General features: G+C 45.0%; 1 protein-coding gene across 1 annotated transcript in view; it reads right to left on the bottom strand.

Moving 5' to 3' along the window:
• Window positions 1-12,437, bottom strand: part of CPPED1 (calcineurin like phosphoesterase domain containing 1) — a 127,638-nt gene that overhangs the window by 93,884 nt on the left and 21,317 nt on the right. Inside the window, exon 2 of the mRNA XM_043455282.1 lies at window positions 6,316-6,534. Coding sequence (XP_043311217.1) covers window positions 6,316-6,534 — 219 coding nt within the window. The remainder of the gene's footprint in view (window positions 1-6,315; window positions 6,535-12,437) is intronic.

Raw genomic sequence — 12,437 nt, 5'->3', positions numbered from 1 at the left:
TCACCACGCCGCTGGTCCCTCTACTCTCCAGCCTTTCACAGCCGTATCTGCAGAAACCCATTCTTCTCTACCTTGAAGTGAAGACTTTTCCACCTAAGTGGATTATCCTGCAGTTACCTGTAGCAAACATCATCTTTGTGCACAGACCCTCTCTTTCAATTTGTCAGAATCATTTCCAAATTCAATTTCATTTTCATATTCAGTCGCTCTGGTCCCAACAGGAATGGCCTCTCAACTTCAAATATAAATTGCCTGGGAACACTTTTAACTTTGAAAATAAAATGTGGCCACTGTGCAATGGGTGTGCAAAGGTGAACTTGGGAGATGACCTTAAAAGGGAGGGAAGGAAGAGCGTTCTGTTTCTAGTGATGAAAGGTTGCTTTAACTATAAATTCCGAAAGATGAACACTGCAAGTTCACATATTCTTATACAAAATGCTTTGGGCCAGAGCTGATTTGAAAATTAAGAGTTGTTTTTTGTTTGTTTGGGATTTTTTTTTTTTTTGGCTGTGTGACATGTAGGATCCCACTTCCTCAACCAGGGATGGAATCAGTGCCCCTGCATTGGAAGAGTAGCGCCCTAAACACTGGACTGCCAGGGAAGTCCCCAAATCTAGTTTTTCAAACTTTAAAATAGCAATACCAGGCAGAGTGTGCTGTGTGCTCAGTTGTATCTGACTCTTTGTGACCCCATGGACTGTAGCCCCGCCAGGCTCTTCTGTCCATGGGATTTCCCAGGCAAGAATAATAGAGTGGATTGCCATTTCCTTCTCCAAGGAATCTTCTCAACCCGGGGATTAAACCTGGGTTTCCTGCATCTCCTGCCTTGGCAGGTGGATTCTTTACCACTGAGCCACCTGGGAAACTAGTATAGCACTTATTAAACTAATGCTAAGGCAGGCTGAAAGACAATAGTGAAAAAGCTGGCTTAAGACCCAACATTCAAAAAAAGGAGATCAGGGCATCCGGTCCCAACACTTCATGGCAAATAGATGGGGAAACAATGAAAATAGTGACAGACTTTATTTTTTTGGGCTCCAAAATCACTGCAGATGGTGACTGCAGCCACAAAATTAAAAGACACTTGCTCCTTGGAAGAAAAGCTATGATAAACCTAGACAGCATATTAAAAAGCAGAGACATAACTTTTCCAGCACAGGTCTGTACAGGCCAAGCAATGGTTTTTCCAGTAGTCATGTATGGATGTGAGAGTTGGACCATAAAGAAACCTGAGCACTGAAGAATTGAAGCTTTTGAACTGTGGTGTTGGAGAACACTCTTTGGAGTCACCTGAACTTCAAGGAGATCAAACCAGTCAAGTCCTAAAGGAAATCAGTCCTGAATATTCATTGGTAGGACTGAAGCTGAAGCTGAAGCTTCAATACTTTAGCCACACGATGTGAAGACCCAACTCATTAGAAAACACCCTGATACTGAGAAAGATTGAAAACAGGAGGAGAAGGGGACAACAGAGGACGAGACGGTTGGATGGCATCACTGACTCAATGGACACGTGTTTGAGCAAACTCCGGCAGATGCTGAGGACAGGGAAGCCTGGCGTGCTGTAGTCCATGGGGTGGCAAAGAGTCAGACATGACCGAGCAACTAAACAACAACAACACAGGCCTGCCTCATTATATAAAAATGTCACAGAGGACTTCGCGAGGCTGAATCAATGAAGAGACATCATGTAACAGCTGCCCAAATGACATCATGTAACAGCTGTCCCAGTGAAGGTCAGTAAACAAAGAACTCTTCAAGGAGACTCTGTACTGAGGGAAGAATTCCTCCCCATTATCTGTTTCTTTGGTTAGAGCCCTTGTTACCAAACAGGGACAGACACGTGTGTTAATAACAAGTGGTTCCAAAGGCTGGAGGGACTCTCCTGTGCTTTAATGGTATCATCACAACCCCATTTGTCGGCTTCTCACAGTAACTGCTGAAACTTAACGAGGCTCCTGGGGACTGCATCAGCAGGTCAATGCCTCCACGTCAGGAGGGCCAGAGAAAGTCACCCTGGGCTCAAGAGTGAAGGACTGAAAAATCAATGGTCTCAATATTGGTACAGGTCTTCATTTGCTACTTATAATGTGGTTTATCCCACAGAGAAGCTTTATAAAATAAGAAAAATACCAAGATAACCTAAAAGATGCCAGCAGAAGGGAAACATGTTTCAAAACTAAATGGGCTTCATCCAGCATTTCTTAGGCTTTTTCCTGCAGGTCTTGGCACCAACAGTACCTCTTAACCATCCTGGGTTTTGCACTTTCGTTGCTAGACTCCAACCTCCTTGGAAGGGCTTGTCTCTCATTTCTAACTATTGCATTCACAGCGTCATGGTGCTATAACTGGTACTTAGTTTGCAGACAATAAATGTCTGCATATGAATGGATATTATGATGGATATTTAGAATGAAAAAACATATTAGGACTTCCATCAGAAAAAGCCATTACTTGTAAAGTTTTTTTTCTCTGACTTGAACTTAAAACTACTTGGCCCAAGATAATATTTATGGTAGAATTAAAAGTATGTTCTCTGATTTTACTTGCCTATTAATATATGCATTTGATAATTAACAATGGTGCTAAGCGGTCAAAGCAAATAATTACTTTTCTAGTGTCTGCCCCTGTGTACGAGCTAAATGAGGGGAAAGCCACCAACTGCATATTAAAAAATGCAATTAAATGCAAAAAAATGGTAATGAGTTTCAAAAACATTCTGTTTAAGCCTCAGACCACAATATTCAGAACAGTTACAGTCCTTTCACTGGCTCAGTTACAATTCCACAGAATAGTCCAAATCTTCAAAACAGACACAAATTCTCCTCGGGTCACACTGAATATAAAACCAGTTCTCAAAAGTTTCCCAGTTTACATTTTCGAGGTCTTCTGACCAACTGGTAGGGTTGACCATAAAAATTCTGTCTTTACATTTACTTATGTTCAGTATACTTTATTTAAGAAGCAACGTAATCACATAGAATGCTTTTATTTTAAAACTTATTTTGAAAAGACTGAATACATTAACATAATTCAGAAAAGTCAGTAAACATCCACAAGAACATGTTATATAATCCCAGTGAGTCTCATAATATTCTATTTTCAAAGGAAAAAAAAAACACTGGACAGAAAAGCAGTAAATTTGGAATCTGTTTCAAGTGTCCAATAAAAGCAGAAGTTGGCTCACGGTGTGGTCCGGACTGAGAGCTCAAGCTGATGCTACATTATATATTGGGCCAAATGGGCCCAGACAAACCAGCTGACTGCAAATCAGACCATTTGGAAGTGGCATTTACCTTGTAAACTAAGACTCTTGAGTCCCGCTGTGATTTCTAATTCCTTTTGAAACTGGGGTGCTCTGTGGTTGCTTTGGACCTGTACGATCTCAGCACAGGGGAACCCTCAGCCAAGAGTCACCAAGGGTGGTCAAGTTCATTGGCAGCTAAGAGTTTTACCTCTCTACAAAACTCAGCACCATCCTGAGAACGCATTTCTGTACCAAGCTGCTGAGATGCTCGCATGCACAGGAGGTAGAGAGTCTCTGCCCTGTGCTGGGTTGCCCCAGACTGTTGAGGGTTCAGATTCTAACTGCCATCAGTGAGTTCTGGACTCAGAAACTGAGGCTCTAAGGAGGTGAGCAGGGGACTTCCCTGGTGGTCCAGTGGTTAAGAATCCTCCTGCCAACACAGGGCACACGGATTTGATCCCTGGTCTGGTAAGATTCCCGCATGCTTCAGGACAACAAAGCCCGTCTGCTACAATTACTGAGCCTGCATGCCTAGAGCCCATGCTCTGTGAAGAGAGAAACCCGCAGACTGTAACTAGAGATTAGCCCCCGCTCACTATAAGTAGAGAAAGCCCGCGTGCAGCAACAAAGACCCAGTGCAGCCAAAAATAACAACTAAAATAAGGTTTAAAAATAATAAGGTAAGGGGTCTGGCCAAGGGTCCCCAGTGCATCAGGGGCAGATATGGAGCTGGCATCTGGGCCACGTGAGCCCTAACGCAGGCCTTGGTCCACCGTCTTGTCATGCCCCTTTTCCATCCAGTGACTGTAGCCATGAAATTAAAAGATGCTTGCTCCTTAGAAGGAAAGCTATGACAAACCTAGACAGCATATTAAAAAGCAAAGACATCACCCTCGACAGAGATCTGTATGGTCAAAGCTATGGTTTTTCCAGTAGTCATGTATGGATGTGAGAGTTGGCCCATAAGCAAGGCTGATCGCTGAAGAATAGATGCTTTTGAACTGGGGTGTTGGAAAAGACTCTTGAGAGTCCCTTGGACTGCAAGGAGATCAAACCAGTCAATCCTAAAGGAAATCAGTCCTGAATATTTATTGGAAGGACTGATGCTAAAGTTGAAGCTTTTCCAATCCTTTGGCCACCTGATGTGAAGAGCTGACTAACTGGAAAAGACCCTGATGCTGGGAAAGGCTGAAGGCAACAGAAGGGGGCAATAAGGTATGAGACGATAAGATAGCACCACCAACTCAATGGGCATGAGTTTGAGCAAACTCCGGGAGATAGTGGAGGACAGAGGAGTCTGGCGCACTACAGTTCATGGGGTTGCAAAGACTTGGACACGACTTAGCAACTAAACAAGAACAACAAAGAGCAGGACAGGCTGCTTCTCCAGGGATGACATCACTGGGTTTTCCAGGGGGAGTCAAGGAAGCGAGTATGTCCACAATCGTGACTTTGTGTAAAACACGAGCCAATGGAGAATGTGTGACGATCTGAGGGTTCTCCCTGCCGGCCACACTCCCTGGACTTCAGGGAGAGTGATTCTGGGCAGCCTCTCTTCCATCCTCACACAGTCACCCTGGATTGCTCTGGGTAGGTAGGCTGCCGGACAAGAGAGCCCTGGTGGAGAGGAACAAAGGCACCTGGGCTTGCTATAGACAGCCTCGGCTTCTAAAGGCACCAGACATCACAGCAGGACTTGGGGGATTCCCTGGAGGTCCAGTGGTTAAGACTCTGCGCTTTCACTGTAGGTGGCACAAGTTTAATCCCTGGCCAGGGAAATAAGGTCCCACATGCTACATGGTGTGACCAAAAAGAAAATAATAATAATGAATAAGTAAATCATAGCAAGACTCAAAGAGTCTGAGTTTACAAGGTAACATTAGCCAAAACAAACACCCACAGCATTTCTGCAATGGTCTTTGGGTCAACTCTGTTCGTTAAGCAGAGACCAGGACAAATATGAGAGTGATCAGAGGTGCCTTCTCTGCCTCCCAGACAAGCAGGGGTGGTTTCCACTTGCTTATTTATACTTGCTCACTGGGTTTTATCCTTGCCTGGAGAGAATGATGTCAGAGTAGGAAAGGGAAATTTAAAAAGGAGGAGAGTTCTAGAAGGCATCTGCTATGTTCACATTCCTAGTATCTCACTTTTTCTTGAGGGGAACCATCCTATTCTTCTGACTACTTGGCTGCCGTGGAACCGCTCCCACATCCTGGCTTCATGGGGCTGTGTGAGCTGGATGGACATTGGTCGGGAACTTTGACTGGGCCATCAAGAACAAGGCACTTTCTTTCTGCTGTGGTTTCAGTTAGAAGGACATAAATCTAGAGCTCCCAGGAACCACTACCTAGAGAGTGCCTGCAGGAGAATGAATTAAACTCAGAGAAAGCAGGGCTGAGCGAGGAAGAGACGGAGGCCTGATAGCAACTTCTGAGCCCCTGGATCCAGCCATTCCTGAAGCCCAAATTTGCCCCTGGACTTTACAGTACCAGAAAGTAACAACCCCCTGGAGAAGGGCGAGGTGACCCACTCCAGTATTCTTGCCTGGAGAATCCCATGGACAGAGGAGCCTGATAGCCTCCAGTCTATAGCGTCGCAAAGAGTCGGACATGACTGAAGCAACTTAGCACACGTGCAAGGTAACACAAACTTAAAAAAAAAATTAATCCAGTTCAAGTTAGCTTGTCATTTGAAACTGAAAAAGCACGAACAAAGACAGGCGAAATAAAAGCCTAAGAAAGAGGGAAACGAAAGGAGAAGATTATGTTTGTGGATGTGGGATCTGAAAGCAATTCAAGTTTGTCTCTTGTAAGTGAAGAAAGGTGACACGTGGGAATCTGTTCCATTTTTCATAGGAAGCACAGATAATCAGAACCGAGGCTCTGCCTTACTACTGTGATTAACCGTGCCATATTCTAAAACTAAAATGAGTGTGTATTTTCTGATGTTTGATGACCCTGCAACCACTGTGAAGAGAAAGGAATGAGTCGTTACTGAGCAGAGATGTCTTTTAAGAGAGATTTTTTTTTAGGGAGGAGATAAGATCACAGTGACAGCCCAAGTCTTACCTGGCATGGCGTGGACGAGGTCCCCGCACAGAACAAAGAATTTGGGCTTGGGGTTCAGTTTGTTGATGGCCTGGACTGCTTGCTCAGCCAGACGGATCTCCTGTTCCCACTCATCACCACCGTTGTCACAGTCCCCAGTGGCCCAGGCCTTCATCAGTCCAAACTGGGGGTCTGCACCTTGGATGAAGTAGAACGGGCCTTTCCATTCCCTTTCCTTTTCTTAAAAAGAAAAAGAAAGAAAAGGAGAGAAGAAATATTATAAAATCTGTCAGGGAAAGCATCCAGGTTATCCCGCGAGTGGATACAATATTTTTCTTAAATTAAGTAGGTCATTTTAATAAGCTGCTGTTCAAACATACCATTTTCCTGTCATCAGCTAGAGGATTTTGATTTATACTAATTATGCCTGGGACCCGGTGATTCCCAAAGGCTGGGAGGAAAAAAAAAAAAACCACGTGGGCTGTTAACAGTCACACAACCAAGCTGTTTCTTTAAAAACTAGATGGCCAAGATGAAGCACAGAGGTATCACGGCATGCTGTACAGAGCATATTAATGTTCAATAGTTTTTTAATTAGAATTTAAAATACTGCAAATTGAAAGTTGCCAGAAGTATTATGTTTAAATGACTAGGTGAAGTGCTGTCAAATCTTTTACGCCAGGCTTAATGGCACAATTTGCGCTGTTTCAAGGGATGTGACAGAAATTTAATTACAAAACTTGGAGTTCAGAAGCTCTGGCTATCTGGTTGGAAAGGCAGTGCCAAAAATGAAATCTTAGTCAATGTGGGGGAAAAAAAAAAAAAGACGCTAACATTTCCAAGGCAGCGTGATGTGGGCATAGGTGAGGTGTGAGGCTGTGGGTCAGGGTGGGGGAACCAGAATCTTTAATTCCTTGTGTTCCTAGAAAGCACTTGTATCACCCGAAGGTAAGTTATCAGACTGCCCTGCCTACTGGTTTTGCTAAAGCCGTGGGGGCCACAGGCCTCTACCCTAATCTGCCAGCAGTGTCTGCGTTTGCAGAGCTGGAATGCCCATCAGTGGGCACAGAGGTTTCAAACTGTGGCTTCAAACATCTCTTTGGCCACAGAATCCTTCCTTCAAACAAAATCACACATGGCAGACCAATGTTGGAAACACGTAGCCTCCTCTGCCCAAATGGGCTCTGGGGACAGAGCAGACTGAATTCATTCACTCACTCATCAGCCCAGATTTTATCCTCGGCCCAGAGAGGTGACACGGCTTGCCTGATGGCCACCGGCCATCAGCTGCAAGGACAGAACTGCCCTGTGACCTTGAGACTGTCTTCTTCTTTTAAACAAATGACCATATTTTGCAGGTGAGCTGCATAAACGGCATTTGCTCTGGAGGTCAAGAGGATACTAGAATTTCCAGAAAGCCCCCTGGCATCATTTCACATCTCTGTGTTCATCTCACTCATTTACTCGATATTTACTGAAAGCCCACTGTTTGCCAGGCCCTGTGTGATGTGCTGACGACACACGAGAGGACCAACACAGGTGAGGTCCCGGCTCTCTTGAGCTTCGTTCTCAGGAGAGATAGCAAATAAGGACACACACAGAGCGGGTAGCCGGAGGGTGCTAAGGGCTCTGCAGAGGATTAACAGGGAAGGTGGAGCAAGTGGCAAAGAATCTACCTGCCAATGCAGGAGATGTAAGAGATAAGAGTTTGATCCCTGGATTGGGAAGATCCCCTAGGGAGGGCATGTCAACCCACTCCAGCACTCTTGCCTGGGAAATCCCATGGACAGAGGAGCCTGGTGGGCTACAGTCCACAGGGTCGCAAAGAGTTGGACATGACTGAATCGACTTGGCCCAGCACACAATGGCTAATTTAAACTGGATGCACAGAGAGGTGGTGTCATTTAAGCTGAGATCCAGATGTTGCACACAAGCTTTTAAAATTCCACGGTCACCCTCCCACCCACCATGCCTAGCTTACTATCACCTCAAGAGTGGGTCTCAGGCTTTAGGTCTCCCTTCCTTTTCTTCCTCCTTTTCCAGAGCTTAAGAAGACAAGCAGGTAAACAAACAAAACTACCTACACCTACTTGCCAGAACAAACTGTACATGTGTGCTAATCTGCCGGTTCCTGACCTACGGCTCAGAATCCTAGCTGTTAAGTCAAATCACCACCGGCCTGAACTCAGTCTGAACAAGGACTATGAAACCCTGTTGTGTGCATCCCATTGCCAAGGACAGCAGCTCAACACTACCACAAATTTGACTCACATTCATTGAGCCCTTACTACTTGTGGCAGAATGAATCCAGAATGTTCCCAAAGACCCCTGACTCCTGATATTCACATCCTGTGTGATCTCCTCCCCTTGACTGTGGGCTGGATCTAGACCTGCTTAGCAACTGACTTGCCTCTAATAAGCAGAATACAGTTATGGGATGAGCCTCCAGAGACTGTATGCATATCCTGGGGTATGCTATGAAAACAACCTAAATGCTCCTTGATGGACAAATGGACAAAGAAAATGTGGTGTTTACACAAGGGGGAATATTATTCAGCCCTAAGAAAGGAAACCCTGCCATTTGGGACAATATAGATGGACCTGGAGGACACTATGCTAAATGCAAGAAGCCAGACACAGAAAGACAAACAGTGCATGATCTCACTTATATGTGGAATCCAAAATAGTCAAGTTCATAGAAGCAGAGAGTAGAATGGTGGTTTCCAGGGGCTGGGGGTGGGGATGAGAAAAACAGGGAGGTGATAAGCTCCAATACTTTGGCCACCTGACGCAAAGAGCTGATTCATTGGAAAAGACCCTGATGCTGGGAAAGATTAAAGGCAACAGGAGAAGGGGATGACAGAGGATGAGATGGTTGGACAGCATGTCTGACTTGGGTTTGAGCAAACTCCAGGAGATAGTGAAGGACAGGGAAGCCTGGTGTGCTGTAGTTCATGGGGTCACAAAGACACGGACAGGACTTAGTGACCAAACAACAAAAAAGTTTCAGTTATGCAAGATAAATAAGTTCTATCTTCCAAACAGGATGGTGCCTACAGTTAACAACACTGTATTGGAGACTTAAAATTTGCTAAGAAGGTAGATCTTAAGTGCCATCATCACACACACACACAATAACAAAAACAACAAAATAAAGTGGGCAGGAAGGAACTTCAGGAGGAGATGCACGTTTATGATAGATGTCTATGGGAGTGATGGTTTCACAGGTGTAAAGTTATCCCCCGCTCTGAGTTGGACGAACTGAATATGTACAGCTTTTCACATGTCTTCACACCTCAATGCAGTAGTTCTGAAAAGGAGAGACACTAAGCGAAAACAAAACAAAACAAAAGACCCTGACTTCCATCTTGCTTGCTCTCCCTCACTCTCTCTTGGAGCGCATGTCCTGAAGGGAAAAAGCTCCCATGATGAGTAGCCCAAACGTGGCAAGGGACTGAGGGAGGTCTCTGGCCAACACCCTGTGAAGACCCGAGGCCTCCCCATGCAGCACCTGAAAGGGATTGAAACCTGCCACAGGCACGTGGGTGCTTCTGGAAGAGGATTCGCCCTGGGCGAGCTTTTGGATGAGACCACACCCCAGGTGACGCTTGACAGAGTCCTCCTGAGACCCTGCAGCAGAAGGACACGGCTAGGTTGCACCCAAGATTTCTGATGGGAAATAGGAAATAACGTGACTTAGTTGCCTCAAACTGCCAAGTTCCTGGGTAACTTGTTAGCACACATCAGGGCTTCCCTGGTGGCCCAGTGGCTAAGAATCCACCTGCCAAGGCAGGGGATCCCTGGTCCGGGAAGATCCCACATGCCACAGAGCAACTAAGCCCGTTTGCCACAGCGGTTGAGCCTGTGCTGTAGAGTCTGGGAGCCGGAACTATTGAGCCCACGTGCTGCAACTGCTGAAGCCTGTGCACCCCAGAGCTCTGCAACAAGAGAAGCCACCGCAAAGAGAAGTCTGCGCACCACAACTAGAGAGAAGCACCCACTCGCCGTATCTAGAGAAGGCCCGAGAGCAGCAACAAAGACCCAGTGCAGCCAATAAGAAAAATAATAAAATTAACTTTAAAAATATCTGTTACACAGATCAGACTTAGAGGTCCAGGAAGGAGTCAGCAACACTTCTTCGCAAGCTGAAGGTTGGTGTCGTGGAAAAAAACTGAGATTCTGACTTGTGTTTTAAAGTTCTTTGTTGGCACTGTTCATTCATTTTACTTAACTAGTAACCATTTTGTGCTGATGAATGCTTTTCACTGCTTTTTCTGTTTCTGAGGCAGTTTGCAAAGCGGTTTAAACTGGATAGATTAAATAGGGAGGGGGATGATCGTCATCTGAAGGTTGGGGCATAAATCAATCTGCTACAACAAATAAAATTTATAAACAGTTTTCTACAGTAACATTTTAACAAACATAGTTTTCTATGACAAATAGTCATAGTCCTGGAAAGCCGTAGTCTTTGGAGGTATTAAATCTTTCATTATTACTCGTTTACTTAGTAAAAACTTAGAATCTCAAATTTATGATGTCAAGGCACAAAATAAACAGATTTGATCTAAAATAACGGACAACTCACATGTCACTGTTCCATCAACCTTATCCTTCTAATAAAGGCAATCTGTTGATTCAGGGCTCTGTGTTCTCAGAAGCACCTGGAGCCTCTTAAAGTTCCTGCCACAGAAGTCTGTGTGGTCTTTGGTCTCAATTTTAATCAAGGCTGAATTAAAGATACTTGAGGCTGGTAAGGCTTAGTACTAGATGGAGGAATCTTTTGTAAACTTAGACCTTCCCTGCCCCCTCAGAAGGGCAGATTTTTATATTAGGAAAGCAAATTCTTAACATCTGCATCAAGTTATTTCACCAAAGTCAAGAGTTACCCCCAGGACAGGGCTCAGGTATTAGTTGGCTGACACCTACAAGAGCCTGGGAGAGCTTACGACGCCTCCCTTCCAGGGCAGAGCAAATGTCTGCCCCCCGACCCCACACACCCAGAACAGATCAGCTTCTTTCTTTAGAATCCTGGAAAGCACTGTTCTGCCAGCTGAAACCGTCGAAGTCTGGATACAGTGAGGTCTGTCCCTAAAGCTCCCTGATATACAATCAGGGCTTTAAAAAACGCTTAGGGGAGGCTTTCCTGGTGTTCCAGCTGTTAAGAATCCACCTGCCAATGCAGGAGACAGGAGTTTGATCCCTGGTCCGGGAAGATCCCACAGGCCTTGAGGCAACTAAGCCCAAGAGCCACCACTACTGAAGCCCGTGTGTCCCAGAGCCAACAAGAGAAACCGCCACAATGAGAAGCCGGCTCCCTGCAACTAGAGAAAGTCCACGTGCAGCACCAAAGACCCAAAATAAATAAATAAAAATTTAAAAAACACGCTTAATTTTAAAAAAATTTCCTAGTCCGAAAGAGCCTAAATGTGCTCTGCAACAAGAGAAAACCTCCACAATGAGAAACCGGTTCACTGCAAGTAGAGAAAGTCCATGTGCAGCACCAAAGACCCAAAATAAACAAATAAAATTAAAAAAAAGAAAAGAAAAACATCAATACAGTATACTAACACATATATGGAATTTAGAAGGATGGTAACAATAACCCTGTATATGAGACAGTAAAAGAGACACAGATGTATAGAACAGTCTTTTGTACTCTGTGGGAGAGGGCGAGGGCGGGATGATTTGGAGAATGGCATTGGAACATGTATATTACCATATGTGAAACAGATCGCCAGTCCAGGTTCGATGCATGAGACAGGGTGCTCGGGGCTGGTGCACTGGGATGACCCTGAGGGATGGGATGGGGAGAGAGGCGGGAGGGGGGTTCAGGATGGGGAACACATGTACACCCATGGTGGATTCAAGTCAATGTATGGCAAAACCTGACCCTGATGGTACCAAAACAACAATATTGTAAAGTAATTAGCCTCCAATTAAAATAAATAGTTATATTTTTTAAAAAACACTTCATTTAAAAAAATTTTCCTAGTCCGAAAGAGCCTAAGTGTGAGACAGCCTGGTAAACGCCTGACAACCCAAATGAAGGAGCAGAAATACCTGGAAGTGGAGACTGAGGGAGAAGGTGAGGATCAGCAGAGAGTAGTGTGGAGATGCCGGCTGCACTCGGGCACAGGGGGCGG

Source organism: Cervus canadensis, chromosome 32 (genome assembly GCF_019320065.1).
Source record: "Cervus canadensis isolate Bull #8, Minnesota chromosome 32, ASM1932006v1, whole genome shotgun sequence".
Lineage (NCBI taxonomy): Eukaryota > Metazoa > Chordata > Mammalia > Artiodactyla > Cervidae > Cervus > Cervus canadensis.
Note: the sequence above shows the minus strand (reverse complement) of the source record. Positions and strands in the feature narration are given on the sequence as shown.